General features: G+C 37.5%; 2 protein-coding genes and 1 long non-coding RNA gene across 3 annotated transcripts; all 3 read right to left on the reverse strand.

Moving 5' to 3' along the window:
- Positions 1-544: 544 nt before the first annotated feature.
- Positions 545-9,445, reverse strand: LOC144452537 (coadhesin-like). The gene is made up of 10 exons (XM_078143638.1): positions 9,418-9,445; positions 8,724-8,921; positions 8,023-8,196; positions 6,816-6,986; positions 5,980-6,150; positions 3,261-3,431; positions 2,513-2,689; positions 2,115-2,254; positions 1,136-1,340; positions 545-758 (listed from the first exon to the last, which is right to left on the reverse strand). Exons 1-10 carry the CDS (start codon positions 9,443-9,445, stop codon positions 658-660), a joined length of 1,536 nt encoding a protein of 511 aa, XP_077999764.1. The 3' UTR covers positions 545-657.
- Positions 9,446-9,513: 68 nt separating this feature from the next.
- On the reverse strand, positions 9,514-10,852 carry LOC144452010 (uncharacterized). Its single transcript, XR_013482328.1, has 3 exons — positions 10,737-10,852; positions 9,977-10,153; positions 9,514-9,588 (listed from the first exon to the last, which is right to left on the reverse strand). It is a non-coding gene; the product is annotated as an uncharacterized LOC144452010 (long non-coding RNA).
- Positions 10,853-11,776: 924 nt separating this feature from the next.
- On the reverse strand, positions 11,777-20,639 carry LOC144452539 (coadhesin-like). The gene is made up of 9 exons (XM_078143640.1): positions 20,555-20,639; positions 18,564-18,716; positions 17,670-17,843; positions 16,312-16,476; positions 15,719-15,883; positions 14,732-14,902; positions 13,877-14,047; positions 12,782-12,955; positions 11,777-11,988 (listed from the first exon to the last, which is right to left on the reverse strand). Exons 1-9 carry the CDS (start codon positions 20,637-20,639, stop codon positions 11,777-11,779), a joined length of 1,470 nt encoding a protein of 489 aa, XP_077999766.1.
- Between the last annotated feature and the right edge of the window lie 4,880 nt (positions 20,640-25,519).

Raw genomic sequence — 25,519 nt, forward strand, 5'->3', positions numbered from 1 at the left:
ATCATGTATCATCATAATATGAGCTATAGCCAGTCCCAGTCTGTATGGTATGCAGTGTTAGGGCGCCCTCACACATTGGCAACTCCTTTCCAAGATAAGACCATTGAGGGCAGACCAACACAACATATCTTACAGTCGACAGACACACAACTAAACCACTCAGATTTGTTAACAGTTATCTTTATTGTAGTTATACAAAAATATGACAAAAAATCAATCACCAGGGGAGTAGCTAATTTTTTTGGAAAATAACTATATGGAAAAAAATAATAACTGAGACAGGTAAAATGTTGACATGAAAAAAGTACAAGGTGGTAGTGTTTATATACAGCTAAATGATGACAATCTCTGTCAATCCCTCAATAGGTAGGCTGTACACCATGAAAGGGCGCCCTCACACATCGGCCAACCACTTTCAGTAGAAGCTGGCCAGTGAGGGCAGTGTATCCTTCAGTCTACTTAATATACAGGTCAGGTATAAACAAATTGACATACCAAACTAATATTTATTCATAGATCTTGGAGGTACGCTTTAGAAAACACAGATCTAATCATTCTTTGGACTGTTACTGTTATGTTCCTAACACTTCAAAAAAAACCAGATCTTGTCATTGCTTGGAGATATGCTCATATGGATTTTCTGTTTTCTCTTTCTCTTCATAACACATAGTTAGAGACTGTTATTAATACAATTGAAGCCACAAAGATGGTGGATGATGTTGATGATATGCAGCCACTTCTCATTAAATACTTAGAAACTGAAAATGAAGAAACAAAATATATTATATACAACAAAGTAGATATGGGTCCAAACACAGGCAAGACAATCAACAGTCAATCTTTTATGAAATCTGCTTTTTTATCAGACTGTATGTACCGCTTTAGACAAAAAGTAAACAATTATTCTTCTTTTTTGGCCTAATGTAGGTGATGTAAAACCATGACGTGCCTGTCAGGAACCCAAAGTTTATGAAAATGTTTTTATTTCCTGGAGTGGTGTTCCCCTTTAATGTATGTATGGAAGTGCCATCTATGTCCCCAATTCACCATGGTAACATAGAGACTTGGTTTCACTGGGTCTATCAATGCAACATTTTCGGGACATTTTAGGATTGAAAGAAATGAAAATATTTACCTTGAAATAGTTCTTCTTTTGAGATCTGTTCTCCAAACTTATTGACAGCTTTTACCCTGACATTAAATGCACCACTTAATAGCTCCATTTCACCTCTATTACGCAAAGCAAATGCTTGCACATCGTGATGTACTGAACCAAAATTTTGCCACTGAAAGTGTGATGCATTCACCTTTGATAAGCCAGCTTTCTGGATCCTTTTTGCCTAAAAATGATAAAAGACCAAAAGATATCAAATTATAGCCAATCACTGTCACTCAATCACTGGTCTGGAAATGCAGTTTGTTATGAGGTGTGAATCAGTGTGACAGTCAGAGTATTCAGATAATTTACTATATCATCATTAGCACTATGTTGCCATTTTCAATGTCATATTGGGTTCTCTTCCTGCTTTCAAGCCCTTTTCCTTCAGATTTCTAGATTATGTTTGTGGAACACTAACCAGCTCATTATGGCCAGTTTACAACTTTTTTACAATTGATAATCAACATGATTACTTGTCTGTTTCTACATCCCAACTGTTTGTGGTATCTGAGTATAATTCCTTATTTTGTAGTTAATATCGGTGTAAAAAAATGTTATGTCACGAGTGAAACACCAATGCAATATCATTTGTACTGTAACACAGTTCTAGAAATTAACAGTAGTCCTGTGTCCACAGACTACCAATTCTTGTCTTGGGGCTACCATAATTTGCAGCTGGTAGCCCACTTAGGCTACCATAATTTGCAGCTGGTAGCCCACTTAGGCTATCACTGATTATGTGATGACTTAAAGGATGGAAGATTTACAGACATAAAAGTATTTTAATATCACACATATTTCCAAAAGAGGAACTCTGTTTTCAGTTCAGGAATCTATTGGTCACCATCTTTGGGCTACCACTTTCTGAAATTGGTAGCCTACTGGGACTACCAAGGAAAAAAGTTAATTCAAGCCCTGTGTAACATAACTAAATCTGTAATTAAGACTAGTATACTTGAATTATATAGTAATCAGCTGGTGATCCAGTAGTAATGTTTCCATCATTCCACATCAGATATACAGTGTACTTGTATCCAGTCAGAGTTAGTGATTGGATGCCGGCTAGCTGTAAATTTACAGGCTTGGCTGGAAGTCCTAAACATTGACAGTAAAATATGCATATATTAAAGTGTGTGACTGAATGGCAGCTAGCAATACATTTGCAAGCTTGAATGCAGAATTAGTATATTAGAGTGTTAAATGAATGCCAACTATACACTTTCAGCACTAGTACTGTGTCCAATTACTGTTTCCACTTAGTACCTTCAACTTTACCATAACTCATACTGTCCATCCAATTGCCATTTCCCAACATTTCTAAATGTAACAGTCATCTCCAAGGCTAATAATTACCTGGGCATTCATTGGATTTGAAACATGGATATGTCCATTTTTCTTCTCCAGGACAATACATTCCATTGTACTGAGGGGGAGGGTCTGAACAATTTCTAAATGCTGAGTGGACACCAGTGCCACCACAATCAACACTACAGCTGGACCACTCTGACCAAGATGTCCAACTACCATCAACTGTGAAGTAAAACACCCATCATATCATATTACATTCAGCACACGCTGGCCATAGGTGGTGCTCTACTATGTAACTTAATGATTGGAACAGTTAATGAGTGATTTACCACACACCAATACATAACTCATAATACATAACTCAGGATGCATTGTGAATAAATTAAAAGTCATTGAGAACACATTATAGTTTTTTGTGAATAAATAAAGTCATGAATATATCATGGTATTGTGAATAAATTATAAGTCATTGTGAATAAATTATTAGTCATTGTGAATAAATTAAAAGTCATCGTCAACGTTTCATCTGAAAATTCTGTAATCATACGGTTTACAGCATGAAAGATGCCTCTATGCTTTAGAAATACCTCCACAGTAACAGAACTGACCAGACGATTATGACTGAATGACCCTAACAATGGCTCTGTTTTGGGATTATACATGTACATGTTTGGACGTTTTGAACTTGGGCTGAACGCCCCCACCTGAAAATTTGGGGGAATACCCCCACCCCCTGGATTGTCAACATAGTTTGAATGCTGGACAAAGCAATAGATGCAGTAACTATACTTACTTGGGCAATGATTAATAGCACATAAAGTACTACTTTGAGTTGGTCCTTCACAGTCCCTCCCACCATGTTTTGGAGATGGATTAGTACAAACTCTAGTTCTGTTAACAACGGCACCACCACAGGTTACTGGACACTCTGCCCAATCACTCCATACAGTATAGCCTCCATGTACTGTAAGTAAAAGATAAGATTACTGGACACTCTGTCCAATCACTCCATACAGTATAGCCTCCATGTACTGTAAGTAAAAGATAAGATTACTGGACACTCTGCCCAATCACTCCATACAGTATAGCCTCCATGTACTGTAAGTAAAAGATAAGATTACTGGACACTCTGTCCAATCACTCCATACAGTATATCCTCCATGTACTGTAAGTAAAAGATAAGACTACTGGACACTCTGTCCAATCACTCCATACAGTATAGCCTCCATGTACTGTAAGTAAAAGATAAGACTACTGGACACTCTGTCCAATCACTCCATACAGTATAGCCTCCATGTACTGTAAGTAAAAGATAAGATTACTGGACACTCTGTCCAATCACTCCATACAGTATATCCTCCATGCACTGTCAGTAAAAGATAAGATTACTGGACACTCTGTCCAATCACTCCATACAGTATAGCCTCCATGTACTGTAAGTAAAAGATAAGATTACAGGACACTGCCCAATCACTCCATACAGTATAGCCTCCATGTACTGTAAGTAAAAGATAAGATTACTGGACACTCTGTCCAATCACTCCATACAGTATATCCTCCATGTACTGTAAGTAAAAGATAAGACTACTGGACACTCTGTCCAATCACTCCATACAGTATAGCCTCCATGTACTGTAAGTAAAAGATAAGACTACTGGACACTCTGTCCAATCACTCCATACAGTATAGCCTCCATGTACTGTAAGTAAAAGATAAGATTACTGGACACTCTGTCCAATCACTCCATACAGTATATCCTCCATGTACTGTAAGTAAAAGATAAGACTACTGGACACTCTGTCCAATCACTCCATACAGTATAGCCTCCATGTACTGTAAGTAAAAGATAAGATTACTGGACACTCTGTCCAATCACTCCATACAGTATATCCTCCATGTACTGTAAGTAAAAGATAAGACTACTGGACACTCTGTCCAATCACTCCATACAGTATAGCCTCCATGTACTGTAAGTAAAAGATAAGACTACTGGACACTCTGTCCAATCACTCCATACAGTATAGCCTCCATGTACTGTAAGTAAAAGATAAGATTACTGGACACTCTGTCCAATCACTCCATACAGTATAGCCTCCATGTACTGTAAGTAAAAGATAAGACTACTGGACACTCTGTCCAATCACTCCATACAGTATAGCCTCCATGTACTGTAAGTAAAAGATAAGATTACTGGACACTCTGTCCAATCACTCCATACAGTATATCCTCCATGCACTGTCAGTAAAAGATAAGATTACTGGACACTGCCCAATCACTCCATACAGTATAGCCTCCATGTACTGTAAGTAAAAGATAAGATTACTGGACACTCTGTCCAATCACTCCATACAGTATAGCCTCCATGTACTGTAAGTAAAAGATAAGATTACAGGACACTGCCCAATCACTCCATACAGTATAGCCTCCATGTACTGTAAGTAAAAGATAAGATTACTGGACACTCTGTCCAATCACTCCATACAGTATATCCTCCATGTACTGTAAGTAAAAGATAAGACTACTGGACACTCTGTCCAATCACTCCATACAGTATAGCCTCCATGTACTGTAAGTAAAAGATAAGACTACTGGACACTCTGTCCAATCACTCCATACAGTATAGCCTCCATGTACTGTAAGTAAAAGATAAAATTACTGGACACTCTGTCCAATCACTCCATACAGTATAGCCTCCATGTACTGTAAGTAAAAGATAAGATTACTGGACACTCTGTCCAATCACTCCGTACAGTATAGCCTCCATGTACTGTAAGTAAAAGATAAGATTACTGGACACTCTGTCCAATCACTCCACACAGTATAGCCTCCATGTACTGTAAGTAAAAGATAAGATTACTGGACACTCTGTCCAATCACTCCATACAGTATAGCCTCCATGTACTGTAAGTAAAAGATAAGATTACTGGACACTCTGTCCAATCACTCCATACAGTATAGCCTCCATGTACTGTAAGTAAAAGATAAGATTACTGGACACTCTGTCCAATCACTCCATACAGTATAGCCTCCATGTACTGTAAGTAAAAGATAAGATTACTGGACACTCTGTCCAATCACTCCATACAGTATAGCCTCCATGTACTGTAAGTAAAAGATAAGATTACTGGACACTCTGTCCAATCACTCCACACAGTATAGCCTCCATGTACTGTAAGTAAAAGATAAAATTACTGGACACTCTGTCCAATCACTCCATACAGTATAGCCTCCATGTACTGTAAGTAAAAGATAAGATTACTGGACACTCTGTCCAATCACTCCATACAGTATAGCCTCCATGTACTGGAAGTAAAAGATAAGACTACTGGACACTCTGTCCAATCACTCCATACAGTATAGCCTCCATGTACTGTAAGTAAAAGATAAGATTACTGGACACTGTCCAATCACTCCATACTAAGTACTACAAGGAGCACGTCATGGGCATAATTTTGGCATATAATTAGTTGTAATGATACTAGCAGACAGTGTGAAATGTGAATTATACTTACCCGGGCAGTGGTAAGCATTACATATTTTCTTTTCTTGGTCTAAACCAGTACATAATTGACCCCCATATTGAGCTGCTGGGTTTGTACAGGTACGTATTCTATCCTTCAGTCCAGCATCACATGGTTTAGAACATTTACTCCAAGCTGTCCACAATGTCCATCCACCATGAACTATTATTGTTCGTAAGACAAATAATTGAAAACATGGTTACATATATACACAACATATATTGTTGATCTAGCCAATAGTTACTCAACTGTCACTTGCACAACCCAACCATCACTATAGCAACCCACCCATTACAGTAGCAATCAACATTATAGAAGCAAAATGGTAACAGCAGCAACGCAATCATCACTATAGTAACCCGATCATCACTATAGTAACCCAATCGTCACAGTAGCAATCATCAATCACTATACAAACCAGATGGCTGGGTAACCGCAGCAACCCAACCATCATTATAGTAACCTAACCATCACAGTAGCAATCATCACAAAAGAAGTCAAATGGTCACAGGAGCAACCCAATCACTATAAAAGTGACCCAATTTTCACAGCAGCAAGTTTAGCACAATTGTAACTACGGCAACTATATCATCAGTATAACAACCTAATCATCACCATAGCAACCAGATGGTCAATAAGATAACAAGGTACAATTATGATCAAGCACATCATACCCCCCCCCCCCACCACCACCACCCCCCCCCCCCCACCCCCCCCACCACGGAAATTTAATTTGATTAGGCTGGAAATGTGCTAACCTGCTAATGTCAGCTCAACTAATTAAAAAATACAACATTAGACTTGAGACACAATCAATGTTGGATTACCTGGGCAACGATGTATATTACATGATTTTGATTGACGATTTTCTCCTTCACATGGCATTCCCCCATACAAAGGTGATGGACTGTTACATAGTCTGACTCGGATCTGTGTACCGCCCTCACAGTCTGCACTGCAGCTAGTCCATATTGTCCACCTACCCCACTGACCATCCACTTAACAGATAAAAGAATTTAACAGTTAAACAAGTATTACCGAATTCTTAAGTCAACACAGCAGTCACTCACTTTACACAAATTTTATATTGAAAGACTGTTGCTGGATAGATGGAAAGTACTGAGACAGAGTCACTCTATGTAAACTCCTCTTCTTTCACATTAGAAAAAATTATTGATTGCAAGTTAGTGGAGAAATGCTACAATGGTCAAGCAGCATCTAATTCAAGTATTTGTAAATTTGCAGGATATATGATAAGATTTGGTAACTTTAGCAATCTATGCGTACCTCAGCAAATAAATACAAGATGAATAAATTGAAATACAGGACAGAAAGTATGAAAAATATTATTCCAGTATTCCAGTTGGGGTTTTTACTTCAATTATGTCACTGATGCAAGGTTATCTGTATAGGATACTGTATCAGCATAGACTTTTAAAATACTACCATATAAAAAGCTTGTTAGTTAGTGAAAGCAAAAACGAGGATACCTTGAGAACTCACTATGATTGACACAAACACAAACAAACACACATACATACACATACGCACACACACACACACACACACACACACACACACACACACACACACACACACACACACACAGCAGGGCTTGAAATTAACTTTCTTCTGTGGTAGTCCCAGTGGGTTACCAATTTCAGAAAGTGGTAGCCTAAGGATATGGTTACTAGTAATCCCATATTCCTGGACTAAACCCAGAGTTTCTCTATTGAAAATATGTGTGATATTGAAATATTTTCAAGTCTGTAATCTTCAAGTTCCATCCATTAAATCATCACATAATCAGTGTACCCATGACAAGAATTGGTAGTCTGTGGACACAGGACTACTGTTAATTTCGAGCCTTGCACATACACACACGCATGCACGCACACACGCACACTCACACACGTACGCATGCACGCACACACACACAGCGTAACCTTTCCCAAAGGAAGGCAAAAATGACAGTATCAAAAATTTCCAGCATAAATCTACATAATCAAAATTAATTGTACAATGATGACTTACTGGGACATTGTTTATCTCCACTACATATCTGAGATTGTGCATCGTCACCTGTGCATGGTTTACCATTGTATGCAGGTACAGGATTAGTACAATTACGATATCGGAATATTTCCTGTCCACCACACGTAACAGGACAGTCTGGCCATGCACCCCACTCCTCAAAACCACCATCAACTGAAAACAACAATTTTTATAATCATTATGTTTCTAACATTTCAATTATATATCAATCAATGTACAAACCATATACAATTCTCGACCCTCTTTTTAAATAACATTTTTGTTCTGCCAGACTTACTAATTAGTGGTCTTTATTTTGTGTAATTCTAGGCCATCTGCCAATAATACAATGTACAAAAAGGTTTAAAGCATGACAGGGAAAAAAATATGAGCAAGACTCAAATATTGTCATGCATTTCCCTATTTTCATTACATGGAATACATAAATAGCTAACCTTTGTAGAATAAAAATCTCATCAGATGTTAGTAGGTAAAGAAATTTAAGTTCACTAGGTGGCTCTAAAAATTCTTAGAATATACTTGTTTCTGAAATGGCCACAAAAGGAATAAACAGGTAGAGAATGGTATCCTCGACATCAGCTGAGTCACATAAAGCATAACTATAACTGTTGGCTTCTCTCTATATTATGCCTTCTATAGGAAGGCAATGAGAAGAGCCGTTTCTCTTCTACCAGACTTACTTGGACATCTATGTTCGTTGCAAGATTGGAATTGAGATTCAGTTTCCAAATCCTCACCAGCCTCCACTTTTCCACCACATGTGTAGCCACCATATGCTGCAGCTGGAACAGAGCAACTTCTTGTTCTTGTCTGTGTACCATTCTCACAGGATTTATTACACTCTAACCACATGGACCACTCAGACCAGCTTCCATTAACTGGAAAAAAATCAACAAGTATGGAGTGATCATATGTCAATGCGTTACTGATTGTATTCATTATATACAAATACCATCTATTTCTATATTGAAGATATCAGTCACATGTTGCCAACTTTTGGAACATCAGAAAGCTTCCTGGGCAAGGATTTCAACGAAAAAACCATGGTAGGTTTGTTACTCACATGGGGCATTGGCCAGTTACACCTATGTACTTGGTAGGTTTTTACTCACCTGGGGCATTGGCCAATCAAAATTTGTAATTGGTAAGTTTGTTATTCACCTGGGGCATTGGTCAATTACACCTCTGTACTTGGTGGGTTTGTTACTCATCTAGGGCATTGGCCAATTAAAATCTGTAATTGGTAAGTTTGTTATTCAGCTGGGGCATTGGCCCATTACATTTCTGTAACTGGTAGGTTTGTTACTCAACTGGGGCATTGGCCAATTAAAATTTGTAATTGGGCATTGGGTAACTGGTAGGTTTGTATTTTACCTGGACAAGGATCTCCATTACAAATCATTGTATCATTGAATGGTCCATCACAATTATTACCATCATACTGAGGAGGAGGATTCGTACAAACTCTATTCCGGAACAAACTAAAACCACCACATGATACTGGACATTCATTCCATGCTGTCCATTCCGTAAATCCACCATCAACTGCAAACAGAATTTATAAGGAAAAGAAGAGATGACTAAATTTCAGTCTCCAGGGTTTCATTGCAAACTATTTTTTACTGCCAAAACAATGTTTCGCAATTTGCAGCCCAATCAAAATTTTGAGGAAGATTAATCTGTGTAGGTGATGTAGTTACAAATATCTTTGCACTATGTCACAATGCTTGAATCTGAATCATGGCTTTCAACTTGAAAATCGTCTTCAGAGTTTTGAACTTGTGATAGGACCATGTACTTGTCACTGCAAAACAGTGTCCCAAACAGAAATAGTTGCACTCTGATTTAGTTTTTAGAAACACATTTTCACAAAGAGCGGAAGGTTGGAATTGATAAATTTATGTGATGAAAAAATTTTATTTGATAAACTTACTTGGACATGGCTGCACATTACACGGAATAAGTTGATCAAATTCATCTCTCTTTGGACACTTTCTACCTCCCCAGGCTGGAGCAGGATCTTGACACTGTCTGTGTCTAGTAGAATTACCACCACCACAAGTCAATGTACAATCACTCCACTGACTCCATTCATTCCATGCACCATTCACTACATAAAAGTGTGCATATTAAATCTAAGTCCTTTTTTCATTACAGACATTAGTAAAACTTGTAGGTTTAATGATCTTTCCAGCCTGGATATGGGTTTTGTGGACCGATGTTATCTGGCAGAAGGGCCCAAGTTTAGAAGGGCCTGTATGCCATTCCACCTTAGGTCCACAAACCCATATCCAGGCCGTAAAGGTACCCCATCATGTACTGGTGCAGAAACACTAAGCAAACACAAATCAATAATCAAACCACTTGTCACATTTGGGCAAATTGTGCCAGGGCATGATACAGAAAATTACTGCACAGGTTCGATGCAAGTGCTTACCATCAAATTACATTGGAAGCAGTGCAGGTATATGATAACAAAACAGATCAATGCTTTCAATAATTAACAAAACACTTATATCAAGCATGAAGTTAATACTGAAATTCAAATCAAATATCTAATAAACTTCAAGGTCTGCTCATTAGGACAGTAAATGAAATGTACATGTAATATAAGATCAGCTACAGTAAGGAATGTTCTAATCTTTACAACTATTAACTTTTTACACATGTATTTCCAAACACTATTAACCTACCTGGACAGCCATTTGTGCTGCATTCTCTCTCCTCTGAAGGTGAACCATCACAGTCATTGCCATCAAATAGAGGTGGTGGATGGCTACATGTCCTGTCCCTAGTTTGGGTGGCACCACCACATGTCACTGGACATACTGTCCACACAGTCCAAGGAGAAAATCCACCATGCACTGAAATATATTGATACCATGACATCATGCAATATTGAAATATAGTGTCACCATGTACTGAAATAGTGTGACACTGTCACCATGCACTGGAATACATTGACACCATGCACTGGAATACATTGACACCGTGCACTGGAATATATTGACACCATACACTGGAATACATGGACACCATGCACTGAAATACATTGACACCGTGCACTGAAATACATTGACACCATGCACTGGAATATATTGACACCATGCACTGGAATACATTGACACCATGCACTGAAATACATTGACACCGTGCACTGAAATACATTGACACCATGCACTGGAATATATTGACACCATGCACTGGAATACATTGACACCATGCACTGGAATACATTAACACCATGCACTAGAATACATGGATGCCATGCACTGGAATATATTGACACCATGCACTGGAATACATTGACACCATGCACTGAAATACATTAACACCATGCACTAGAATACATGGATGCCATGCACTGGAATATATTGACACCATGCACTGGAATACATTGACACCATGCACTGGAATATATTGACACCATGCACTGGAATACATTAACACCATGCAATGAAATACATTAACACCATGCACTAGAATACATGGATGCCATGCACTAGAATACATTGACACCATGCACTGAAATACATTGACACCGTGCACTGAAATACATTGACACCGTGCACTGGAATACATTGACACCGTGCACTGGAATACATTGACACCGTGCACTGGAATACATTGACACCATGCACTGGAATACATTGACACGGTGCACTGAAATACATTGACACCATGCACTGCAATATATTGACACCATGTAATGATTTTTTTTTTAATGTTGACATCATGCAAGGTTTGTTTGTTTAATAAATGTAACCTTACCAGGACAGATGTGTGTATTACATTCTCTAGTTTCATTAGCCATTCCCCGACAGTCCTCACCATCTGGTAGTGTTGGTGGTGGGTTATCACATGTACGGTTCCTAATCTGTGTACCAGTCTCACAACTCTCACTACATTCAGTCCATTCACTCCATTCAGACCATCCACCATCATCTGAATTCCATAAAATAAACATAAGATTGTAAAGATAGCTAAGGTAAGTCCAACTTGGAGCCGTACCTAATACAGTTGGACAGGTGGGTACTTGGAGCCCTATCTACAGATGTACAGGTGGGTACTTGGAGCCCTATCTACAGATGTACAGGTGGGTACTTGGAGCCCTATCTAATACAATTGCACAGGTTGGTACTTGGAGCCCTATCTGATACATTTGGACAGGTTGGTACTTGGAGCCCTATCTACAGATGTACAGGTGGGTACTTGGAGCCCTATCTAATACAATTGCACAGGTTGGTACTTGGAGCCCTATCTGATACATTTGGACAGGTGGGTATCTGGAATCCTATCCAATACAGTTGGACAGGTGGGTATTTGCAGCCCCCCCCCCCCCCATCTGATACAGTTGGACAGGCTGATTGATACTTGGAGCCCTAGCTATCGTTGGACAGATGGGTATTTGGAGCCCTATCTTGTACAGATGTACTTGGAGCCATATCTGATAAAGTTAGACAGGTGGGTATTTGGAGCCCTCCCTGATAAACTTAGATAGGTGGATACTTGGAGCTCTCCCTGATAAAGTTAGATAGGTGGATACTTGGAGCCCTCCCTGATAAACTTAGATCGGTGGATACTTGGAGCCCTCCCTCATACACTTGGTCAAATTGGTACAGCTGTACAGGTGGATATTTGGGGTGCTGTCTTGGACAGGCGGACAATAGCACGGTTCATTTAATATTTTCCTACACATTTTACAACAAGGAGCCATACCGCTTAAAGTTGTTCTTACCTTCACATCTTTGTACATAGCAGTCTGCTGTCATAGTATCATCTCCATCACAGTCAAAGCCATCATACAATGGAGGGGGTTTGTCACATACTCTTGATCTTACGTGATAACCACCAGAACCACAAGTAAGACTGCAGTCTGACCAAACTCCCCACCAACCCCAATGACCACGCACTAAGATTAAAAAGATTACAATATATTATGCAGTTTTTCAGACAATCCGCTTGTATTTTTGTAGCTAGAGAACACCAAATTTAAATATTTTTCATTGTCTGTGCAGTAATTTTAAGCATTGCCAAGTACTTGGCTTGTAAGGCAAACACGAATAGAGAATTGAAATATTTTCACAGTATAGTTTTGGGAGTCATGATCTCTATTTTCATACAATGGTGCTTGTGACCATATGGATGAGGATTGCGTATTTACTTTGGATATTTATTTTATAAAACAATTTTATCATGGCTTCCTAATTTATAAATCAACATGAAACAACATTTACCAAGTGTGTGTTTATACCTTGCAAAAAGGTATACAATGTTTGTTACTGTATATACAATAGCAGACATTTTTATTAATCTTTTGCAATTTATTGAGTTACAAACAAGGCCTTGGCATATGTTGTTTCATGTTGATTTTTAAATTAGGAAGCAATGACAAAATTGTTTCACAAAGTAAAAATCTAAAAATAAATCCTCATCTATATGGCCACTTAAAAATGTCTGAGATTCAAATACACATTCCACCCTAAGTACAAAATATGAGATACCATATATGTATATAATATCATCAAACTAATCATAATTGTCATTGCATTGGTTATTATTATCGCCATCAAAAAGGTAGAAAATTAACCTAGTAACGTTTAAGATGTTAGAATTGAATTCAATATAATCAAGGAAACTGTCATTCATGTGATGTGATGGCAGGAAATATGTATTGTGTGCGCTGGAATATTACAGATAACCTGTTAACATTGTGTGTACTTGAATGACAGAATAAGTTGTTTTATAGTACATGTACTGTAGCAAATTTGTTGGTATTTGTCAGATAGACATAAATATCTATTAAAGTTATAATATTCTGAATGAGACTGACCAGGACATTGCTCAATGTGACAGCTGACTGAGGATGAAGCAGATCCAATGCAGTGACTTCCACCAAACAAAGGTACAGGGTTAGAACATTCTCTGTTTGTGGTTTTTACACCCCATCCACAACTTGTACTGCACTCTGTCCAAGTACTCCATTCAGCCCAGTTACCATCCTCTGTCATGGCAATATAATTAACATTATACACAAAATAAATGGCATAAATATTTAGTGATCAAAGGATAAATTAAATATTCACTTGAACCCTAACATGGGTGTTACATTTCTACCGACAGTGACAAACAAGGATGACAGTCCATATATGTTGGACAAGTCCAGCACTCATGGTCTTACTGCCTTTAAAAGCCTTTTTCAATAACAATTCTGTGGAGTGAGTTTCCTTTAGCATTCACTTCAATATTACAACTGATTCTTTTAACAGTCTTAAAACATCTTTTTAAGCAGTATTACTGAGTGTGCTTTGTGTAATTTTTATCCTCACGTTAGCCTTGTAAACTCTGTAATTTTTAGCATTTTGGTCACATAATTTCATGTAATTTTTTTTTGTCATTTTAGCTTCATAACTTAGCTTTGTAATGTTTATCAGTTTAACCATGTAATTGTTGTAACTGTCATTTTATCTGTGCATTCTTAGTAACGTATGAGCACTGAGATGTATTAGTAAAGTGTGTTGTTTAAGAAATTAAAATTTTATCATTTATTATTACTGGAAACATTGACACTGTAGGAGAGAGTTGTTTGTGAGCGTTGAAATGACAGGATAGGGTGTCTGAAGCCTAACTTTTATCCTACATTGAACTATTAATGTCACCCCCTAAAACATTCCACATTTAAACTTACGTGGGCATGGTATGATGTAACATTTCCTTTCTTGACTTGGTACACCACTACATAACAAGCCACCATGCTGAGGTTCTGGATTGTTACATTCACGCATACGTGTTATATGACCGTAATCACATGACTTGTGACACTCTGACCATGTTGCCCAGACTGACCAATGCCCATTTACTGAAAGAAATCACATGACAGGGCTCAAAATTAACATTCTTCTATGGTAGTCCCAGTGGGCTACCAATTTCAGATAATGGTAGTCCAAGGATGGTGACCAATAATAGTCACATATTCCTGAACTGAAGATAGAGTTCCTGTATTGGAAATATGTGTTATTAAAATACTTTCATGTCTGTAAATCTTCCATCCTTTAAATTATTGCATAGCCAGTAGTAGCCTAAGTGGGCTACCGGCTGCAAATTATGGTAGCGTAAGTGGGCTACCAGCTGCAAATTATGGTAGCCCCATGACAAGAATTGGTAGCCTAAGTTGGCTACCAGCTGCAAATTATGGTAGTCTAAGTGGGCTACCAGCTGCAAATTATGGTAGCCTAAGTGGGCTACCAGCTGCAAATTGTGGTAGCCCCATGACAAGAATTGGCAGTCTGTGGACTTAGGCAAAAATGTGACATGCCAAATTCCAGTAAAAGTTAAGGTTAAGGTTTTAATAAAATCAATGTGTTGTAATCCTAAATTTGGTGACTTAAGTCACAAAATGTGACCAACAGATCATTTAACTTTTGAACACAGTACATCAGTTCTGTTGTAAGCAAAATCCTGGTACCTTGTAGATTTGTAGCTGTATTGGCATCTAAAATGTAAAATAATGAAAGTATTAAATATCGGTACTGCATTAATCCAGGACTAGTTTTGATTATGATGGTAACCACGGTAACTGATTGAAAACAAGTAAAAGTAACCCACTTTGACATGATCATGAGATCTTATGATGGTAACCATGGTAACTGATTGCAAACAAGTAAAAGTTACTTACTTGGACATGGTTGTGGTTTACAATTCTCTTCCTGAGAACTGGTACCATTGCACAGATTTCCACCATAAAATGGTCCAATACATGTTCTATTTCTGGTTTGAAGACCACCACCACAACTTACAGTACAATCAGACCAGTTACCCCAAGACTCATAATAACCATCCACTATACCAATACAAAAAAATAGCGCCAATGGTGTTGTAGCACAATTGTACAGTTTGGACAATGGTTGATTTTGATTGGTAGGACTACATTCTCTTAGCTTAACTGCTTAACTCTAATAATGTTACAATGTGATAATGTAACAAATCAAAATGTAAAGGTCAGGTTCCTAGCTTTCACTGCTCAATTCTAAAAAATGTAACAGAGTAAATGTACTAGTCAGTCTCTTAGCTTCCACTGCATTACTCAAATAATGTAACAATGTAACTATCAAAATGTAATTGTCAGTCTTCAAGCTTTCACTGCTTGACTCTAATAATGCAACAAATCAAAATGTAAGGGTCAGTCTCCCAGATTTCACTGCTAATAATGTAACAAATTCCAAAGGATGATACTGGGAGTTTATCAATGATTTTTGACCAAAAGCTTACCTGGACATGGGCTGGCAGAACATACATCAGTTTTATTAGCTAAGCCAAGACATGGTTCACCACCAAACTGTGCTGGTTGGCATTCTCTCTGTCTAACACGTTGGCCTAATCCACAAGTTGTTGAACAGTCTGACCAAGATCCCCACTGGTACCACATACCATCAACTTACAAAGACAACACAATAATATACGGGCTTCATCAGGACTTTAATATCATTTTTAGCAGAACTGAGCTAAAGTTTACAAGTAACAGACATGGTACTGTGTGTCTCTGAGTATCTGTATGCAAGTGTGTGTATTCATGAAGTCAAGGACATATGGTAGTGTGTCTGTCTGTCCATCTGTGTGTATGTGCATGTGTATGTGTATGTGTGTCTGTGTATCTGTATGCAAGTGTGTGTATTCATGAAGTCAAGGACATATGGTAGTGTGTCTGTCTGTCCATCTGTGTGTATGTGCATGTGTATGTGTATGTGTCTCTGAGTATCTGTATGCAAGTGTGTGTATTCATGAAGTCAAGGACATATGGTAGTGTGTCTGTCTGTCCATCTGTGTGTATGTGTATGACGATAATGTGTATGTGTATGTGTATGTGTGTCTGTGTATCATAGGCAAAAATGTGACATGCCAAATTCCAGTAAAGGTTAAGGTTAAGGTTTTAATAAAATCAATGTGTTGTAGTCCTAAATTTGGTGACTTAAGTCACAAAATATGACCAACAGATAATTTAACTTTTGAACACAGTACATCAGTTCTGTAGTACGCAAAATCGTGGTATCTTGTAGATTTGTAGCTGTATTGGCAGCTAAAATGTAAAATAATGAAAGTATTAAATATCGGTACTGCATTAATCCAGGACACACACAGATCTTGGATCTGTGTGTGTACCTGACATAACTTCAAAACCATGAATACGCCATATTCCATTTATAGGAAAGATAAAAGATTTCATAGTTTGGCCACTAGGAGTGCTGTTTGCAAGCCATCTTGGGCCAGGAAGTGAGGACCAGAACAGTTGAGTATAGCAGCATAAAGACAGCATACACAAAGTTACTACTCATTTTAAAATTAAAACATGATAAACCACTATTGTAATGCTTTTTTAATAACACACAAGAGTTCTTTTACACACGTTTTGTTCATAACTTATGCATACCCATACAATAAGCAGCCTTGATGTAAATCATAGCCCTCACTTTCCCAAATCTTGGGGTGTCCTCTTGCAATGTATTACCTGCAAAATGGCTGCAACTTTGTTAATCAGAATATGGCATATTAGCTTGAACGTCACTGTCAGTTTTCACATGAAGATCACAAATCACGATTGTGTTTTGAAATAACCAGATGGGGGAACTTACTTGGGCATGGTGGCAGAAAGCAGGGACGTCCCTGGAAATCATCCCCTTGTTCACAGTCTTGTCCATCATACTGAGGTACGGGATCAGTACATGACCGTGTTCGGATTTCATTCCCTACTCCACATGTTACATCACAGGATTGCCATGATGACCAAGTAGTCCAGCTACCATCAACTGTGAAAATGACATCAAATATTACTATTAGGGTGGGACGCTATATTTCTTAAATCTGGCAAAATAATTTTAAAAATGAACACCCTCTATGACATGGTTAGGGAAAAATCATGGATGGTGACCTTATAAGCCTGTATCTGAGCAAAAATTATCTTTTATCACTGAAATTTGGGAAATTTAATTTTAAAAAAGGCTGAAAGTTCCATTCTGACTTTAATTGCCATTTCTAAGTCATTCTAAGTAAGTATAATTTTAAAATGACAGTATCACCAACATGTACAAATACACTTACTTTTTGTATACTTTTTTGAATTTTCACCTGACCTACCCTATTTTCTGAAGACAACTTATCAGAAACAAACACTTTTTTTTATTTTTGCCTTGGGTACATGTACCCTGCCAATAACTCCTGATTACAGGGCCATGTCTCACATATGACAAGCATATATGATGGCTGAAGTGGCAAGTGTGGTTGAAATCACTTGTATTTTAGAGATATAGGTGGACATAGACTGACAGACACACAAACACACAGACAGGACCCATCATAATAACCTCTTGTGAGCTAAACTCTACAGCAAAAAATAACGTTTTTGGCCTGTATGACTTGCTATACATTTTCATGAATGCTAAACGTGCTTGATTTATTGGTAAAAGTCATAATATTTCTCAGAACATGTCAAATTTGAATTCTTATTTCATTCCTAACTGTATACTAACTTGGACATGGTTGTGGTTGGCACTCATCAGCATGAGTATCTGTCTGTGATTCACCGGTTACATTATTAGTTCTCTGTCTTGTCAGACTACCGCCATCACAAGTAACGTCACAGCTCCACAGACTCCACTCACTCCAGAAACCTTCACCATTCACTGAAAAATACAGAAGAGATTTATTGTGCTTACACGTTTTTTTTCTCAAAAATTGAATATTTCATCCATAAACCATGTAGTAAACCATTTTAAATAGTCTTGATTTAAATTGTCAAGGGACGGTATCCAGCTACACACATGTCAAGCATTTTCACCATTTTTGTCTTGACTATGATTCTATCTATCTATCTATCTATCTATCTATCTATCTATCTATCTATCTATCTATCTATCTATCTATCTATCTATCTATCTTTGTAAATGTGTGTATGTAATGAGTAATGTATGTATGTGTGTGTATTAAGTGTGTATGTACATGTGTATGGATGTATGCATCTATTAATCAATTAAGTAATTTTTATTTCAGAACCCCCACCCCCACCCCCACCCCAGTAAGGCCACAGGTCCAAAGAGCAAATTGTAGAAACACTTCAGTTCATCAAGGGGGATTCCAGTCTTATTTCTCATTGCAAAATAAAATAAATGATGCTAAATTAATACATGTATGATGTAATATTTAAAAAAGGTTACAAAAAACATTATCAGAAATCAAAAGTTAAGTGAACTTTATCATAATCAATCAAACTGGCAGATCAATATGCAATCATGTTGTCAAGGGTAAAGAACAACTAAAATGGAAAGTTCATGCCGTGGTATTTTCACTATAGAAATGGGGACCCCACAATTTGCGTCGTATCTAAACAATCGATGTACGCCGATCCGGGGTCATCTCAGGTCAACGCTTTTCCAGGCAACAGCGGGTTGGACTCGGACGCGGAAAAACAATTTCGTCAACGCACCGCACCGTACCGTTCCACATCTTGCCAAAAGTGCTACAACCCATTCAAAGATGCAAAGCAGATCGATAAGAGGCGACAATATAGCTCCGGTTAAATTTAGCGGGCACAACCATGGTACATGACACTGCAGTCAATGCTGATAGCCCCCGCCAATGGAAATTCAAAATAGCAATGCTTCAGGGCGACAACAAATGTAATCCCAGAGCCACTGCGCAACCGAAAATGTGCCTTCAGAGTATATGGAAAACAAAACTGGCAGCGTGGATTCCAAAAAGTGTCACTGTCAGTGAACACAATGTCAGCTCAAAGTACTCTCAATGACTATACCAAATATATAAGACAATAATAATGTTTATTGCCAGAAATTATAGGCTTACAAAACACTCGTATCTACAAATGTACAAAATATCAAAATTGACAAGTCAAACGAGCCACAAAATAAATAATGTAGACAATTACACACAAATTTCTGGCTAGGGCCACAAAAATAGTTCTAACGAACTTGTCGACCTTGTGTGTGACCCCAGTTTCGTGTAGGATCTATGGTTTGACTAAATGTTTGATTATAGTAACTTTTAGGTGTTATATTTCGACCAACTGATTCAGTTGTAATCTCTGAATGCAATATTTTTAATCGAACCACCTTGGCAACGTTTTATTTCGAAGGTCCTTATTGTTTTGAGTAGTAACATATACATGGTCTATGGATGGACGGACGTACATACTAATTACTATACTGATCATGTATTGCGAGTGCTTGTTCATGTGCAAATAACCATTCAAGCTGGGTCCCCGAGCACTGTCTAGTTGTGTATCTCATAACTTATAGTAATAGTAAAACAAGATTTTGCATTTTAAAAAAAATACATTGGGTTTCTTACAACATTTTGCAGTATACTATTTTTTTACCGTTACACTTACGGTACCAGTAGTACTGTGCCCTTCCTAGCCTTGAGATGTACGCTGGGTCCAAAAATATATATGGGTTTTATTTTATTTTTTGGTCTTTGCTTTAAATGAGAGAGTTGTTGCTCTTACCTTCAAGCTGAACTGTAACACACAAAACCAACCACAACAGTACGAAATAAAGGAAACGCTGGTCAGAAGAGACATTGAGTGCCATAACATTGTTCCGTGCTCTGAACAAATAACGTGCAGTGAATGAAGACTTGAACTGATGCCGTTTCTAAGCGGAAATGTTATGCAATCCAGTGTCAGGAATGCGTTCAGCAATGTTTTGATTTAGTCTCCACTATAAATAATTCGGACGAGTAGGGCCATGAAGATTTTAAGGGCTAGCTAGCTAGGCTAAGGACGCCATCATCACACTCGTACTATACTCCCGCGCAGAGCATCAAAAGTAGCAATTTGCAAATTTTGCTCCCTCTGCAGCATGTGCAGCGCCTCCTTGCGGTCGTTACCCGGGCTACGCACTCGGTGCATGTAATCACAAGGAGACACTACTTTGCATGCATTGCGACACGTGCAATTTGCGATGAAATGCGCTCTACTCTAATTTGAAAAAAATGTGACATTATTAGGATATTTAGAGGCACATACCGATGTCTGCGCTGGTGACTGGTAACTTAATTCGTTCAAGTATCACAGTTTTGTGGACTGTCTTTAACTCAAAAAGTTCTCGTTCATAACTAATCTACTGGATATTTCATACTCAGATGTATCATTCTTGGGTTACTGCCTTGTGAATTACATATCCTAAGATTTGTCGTAGATGGCGCACACCTTGAAATTATCACCAGTAATTTATTTTATAGAAATTTCATATTGTTTTGTTCGTCCTTGCCAGTTCTTTGCTATATATCTGCCTAGTTATTGATATTCACAGCTCGTTACTGTACTCATGTTTACTCTTTACAAACGCCAACCGGAATATTATATTTGGTTTTAGTTCACGCTCTGGTTTTTGGACTTCTGCCAATTTTCTTAATTTGAAGAGGACACACCTTTGATCTGATCTTACGGAAGACATATTTCAAGTATTTACCGAGTTTGGAGGTCATGGCGGACAATCTAGTGTTTTGGCGATAATGATTTCTGGTAGACGTTTCAACAGCATGTAGATTCTGGAAAAGCCGAATTATGGATAAACTCGCTTTAAGAACACTGTCAGACAGGATGATATTCAGTGTGCTGCTTGTTATCCTATTGGTAAACTGTATCGTCACAGCACAAGGTTGGTATGATATGCTTCAAATCTAATATCCTAGCATAATACATATCTATGTTTTGTGATAGAAAGAAAAAGAAAGAAAGAAAGAATGAAGGAAGGAATGAATGCATACATTTTCTTTTGACGTCTTTCTGTGTATAGCTAGTTGAGTGAAGATTCACCGCGAATGCTGTCATCAAGTTCTACTGACAATCTCGATAGCGGTCACGATTCGATAACAAAATAGTAACGTTGATATGGACGCTGTGAATGACAATTTAGATTGATTCGACGACTACCAGTTAGATAGTTCTATCTCAATGTTACACCGTTGAAAATCTGAAAACTCATGATATGATTTTTTTTGTCAAACAAGCTTTATTCAAGATAGATATAAGAAGTCGCATGTTATTTGTTTAAACATCTGTATGTTTGTTCTTGTCTATCATCTGGCGGTATTTACTTTGTAAATTAGGTATTATGTAGAGATTGCAATATCAATCAGGAGACATGGCGAGGTTGCCACAAATCGCAATGAGTGTATACATCCTTAACAAAACGTGACTTTCGGCTAATTGTGTGTACAGATATTATTTTCATAATTTTAATAACTCATAAATCTATTTAATGAAATTTCTGCCAACAGGCTGTACTTTTACCAATCGTGTAAATTTTAACGAGAAAAAAGCACCCTTCATATTGCCAAGTTCTGACTGCCTCTGTGTAGTTATTTCTCCAGAATGACAAAAATTTGAACCTGATAAAACATGATGCTGATAATGGGGTACATCATTCGGATAATTCTACTTCATTGTCCTCTAATGTGACCTCTGACCTCATATCAAAATATGTTGATTTTATAGTAGCATTTTATCTTTCATTCCTCATATACCTGTCAAAACCTAAATAAAATGACACAGTAGATAAATATTGTTTCTTCAGCGATAACATAAACCCGCTTCATTTGTTCATTGTATCAATGTATTTATACGCTAAATCCGTTTCTTTATTTTCCCACTGTTTCATAACACCTTGGAAATAATTGATGACGTGTGACCTATGAGAAACAAGTGTGTGTATATAACAACCTAGTAATACTACTAGTACTTAGCTACGTTGCATCGCGGCAGCAGGGAAAGACCCCGTGACCTGCTACGCTGACCACTGAAACTCGGATAAGAACTGAAGTCGTGTTGTTAGGTGTTGGATATCAAAACACGTGACCCACATTAGTTATGGTTATTTGGACACATACAGTGTTTAACGTAATCTGATGTGGGAATTCTCGATCGGCTTGATATCTTTATTTACCTCTCGAAAGCAAACGACAATATATAAAGAAAGATTTTCCTTCTATATTGCGATTTGTTTTCGATATTTCTGTTTCGGTAATTCAGTCAACTTTGATTTTGAACACAACCCTTCATTGTGCAATTCATCCGTTCCAAGCGACAACATAAGTTACTAGTCTCGGTTACCCAGACTCTCGCTCCTGGGGCTCTGCCTACGAGACCTCCCCAAGCAAGATCTTGGTGGTCTCAGAGTATAGAGCGCCCAGCCGCGAGAGTCTGGGTAACTGAGACTAACAAGCTACGTATACACGAACTTGGAGTTTGGGATTTACTATACACACAGTAAAAACTAAGGACAGACATATGAACCTAACTTTGTAAAATATTTCATTCCTCCTTATTTTCAGCAAATTCACCTCCAAGTTTTGTCCCGATACCAAATACAAATCCACAGTCTTATTATGATATGGATAAAGAGCGATTTCGTGAGAACCAGGACATTGGTATGTAACTAACAGATTAGGGACGATAGTCACGAGTCTGGCAGCGAGACTACTAATACCGCTATCATAAGTTGTTTATTGTGATTCTTACTTCACTATGGCAATGTCAATAGTGTTTTACCACGCTGCACAAATAATTTGTAAAAAAAAAAAAAAGAAAAGAAAACGCATGATTTACAACCTATATAAACGGCAACGAGATTAAGTGAATTTAAACAACTCTAAATGCTGACTAGGGTGATGTAACGAATCCATGGCTGTTAATTAATTTATCAATCGATCAATCAATCAATCAATCAATCAATCAATCAATCAATCAATCAATCAATCAATCAATCAATCAATCAATCAATCAATCAATCAATCAATCAATCAAGTGCAACCAACTATTTTTTTTTGTAATTATGAACCAATGGCTATTTGACCATGTTGACTGTTGTGATCAAGCAGAGCACTTAATCAGAATTCTTAACACATTTATGAAATGGTGAATATTTTCTTACCATCCTCACTAGGCGTTGTTATTTATACTTTAATCGCATCGGATCCCGACGATGACTGCGTTATCTTTAGTATCGTTGAAGATTATGACGTATTCTTCGAACTTCTTGACCAGAATTGCACACATGCTACTGTATCGTTAAAACAAAACTTGGATTATGAGGTAAGTTTAATTTCTATGTCACTGACATTGAGTATATAGCACAAGTGATTTTTCTGGGGGGAAAAGTGTAGTTGAGATGTGTTAAATACTCATGGCGTATGTACATGTACAGATGTACCAATTTGAATTTTAATGTCATAATTTTTTACTTTGCACTTTCACATGTATACGATTTAAGACGGACACGAGCCATAACGTGAAATGGTCTCTAGACGATGAAGTAAATTCACCGGTAAGTTACGTTATGTTCTTTCGTGTGATTTGTATATAACAGATGATGTACAACATTCCCTTGTAATTCCAATAGGACTAGATCTATTTTTTCAATTGTTCATAATTTGGAGCATTTTTAGGACAAAATATATCTATTGCAGATAAAGCAGCTATAGAAAGTTTTACTTTAGAAATTTATGGAAATTTTTTCATATAAATTACAGCTAAAACAGGTAACATATACATTTATGATAAAATTGATTATTTTGAAAATGTATGTACTAGTTGTTTTACTTGATAGATAACCACTTTTACTGTTGAGTACAGCATGGTTGTAACAAAAAGCTGAATGAACGTAAACAAATATCTCTGGACCACTGACTAAATAAGTAATTTCGCGCGACTGGGTTATGTATTATTAACATTTTTTGTTGCAGGTCGAACATCCCATCACTGTGTATGTAACAGATGTTAATGACAATGCCCCTCAGTTTATTGGTCTACCATATGCTGTACTGGTTCCTGAGGTAAGATTTGTCACTACATTATATAGAGCTCTACAAAGTAAAAGTATTATATCAGAAAACCGTGCAATGAATCTGCTAATTGATAAGTAATCTATTAGCATGAGAACATGTCCACTTCAACATGTTCAAGGGACTTAGATATTTTAACAGCGAACGAGCATGCGCACAACGCTAACAAAATAGCAAACTTTTAAGTAACTTGTTTTATTATACAATTTTTGCCAGGCTATGGGGGCACGAGTAAACGTTTATATTACTCTAAGGCCTGGCTGTTGTGTTCCCAAGGTTGTAGTAAGCCAAGGGAAAGTTGCTACATAATGACACTAGGGGTCATTCAATGTCTTGTTTCCCATTTTAAATTTTGTTCTTTATTCCCATTTGTTGGTATAAGGATCATGAGATATATACAGCGATATATAGTTTTACTGTCGAAGATAATGATGGAACAAGTCCAAATAACGTGGGATCACTGACAATGTATGAAAACAATGTATGTATTATTTACATTGTCATTTATTATTTTAAATAGTTTGAACAACTATTTGTTGTTCCCAAAACATTACTTTGTTAAGCCAGGGACAATACGATTGACCTAAGGGGTCTTGTCACTTCGAGTCAAGACGAGTAGTGACAA

This window comes from Glandiceps talaboti, chromosome 22 (assembly GCF_964340395.1).
Source record: "Glandiceps talaboti chromosome 22, keGlaTala1.1, whole genome shotgun sequence".
NCBI classification, from domain to species: Eukaryota; Metazoa; Hemichordata; class Enteropneusta; family Spengelidae; genus Glandiceps; species Glandiceps talaboti.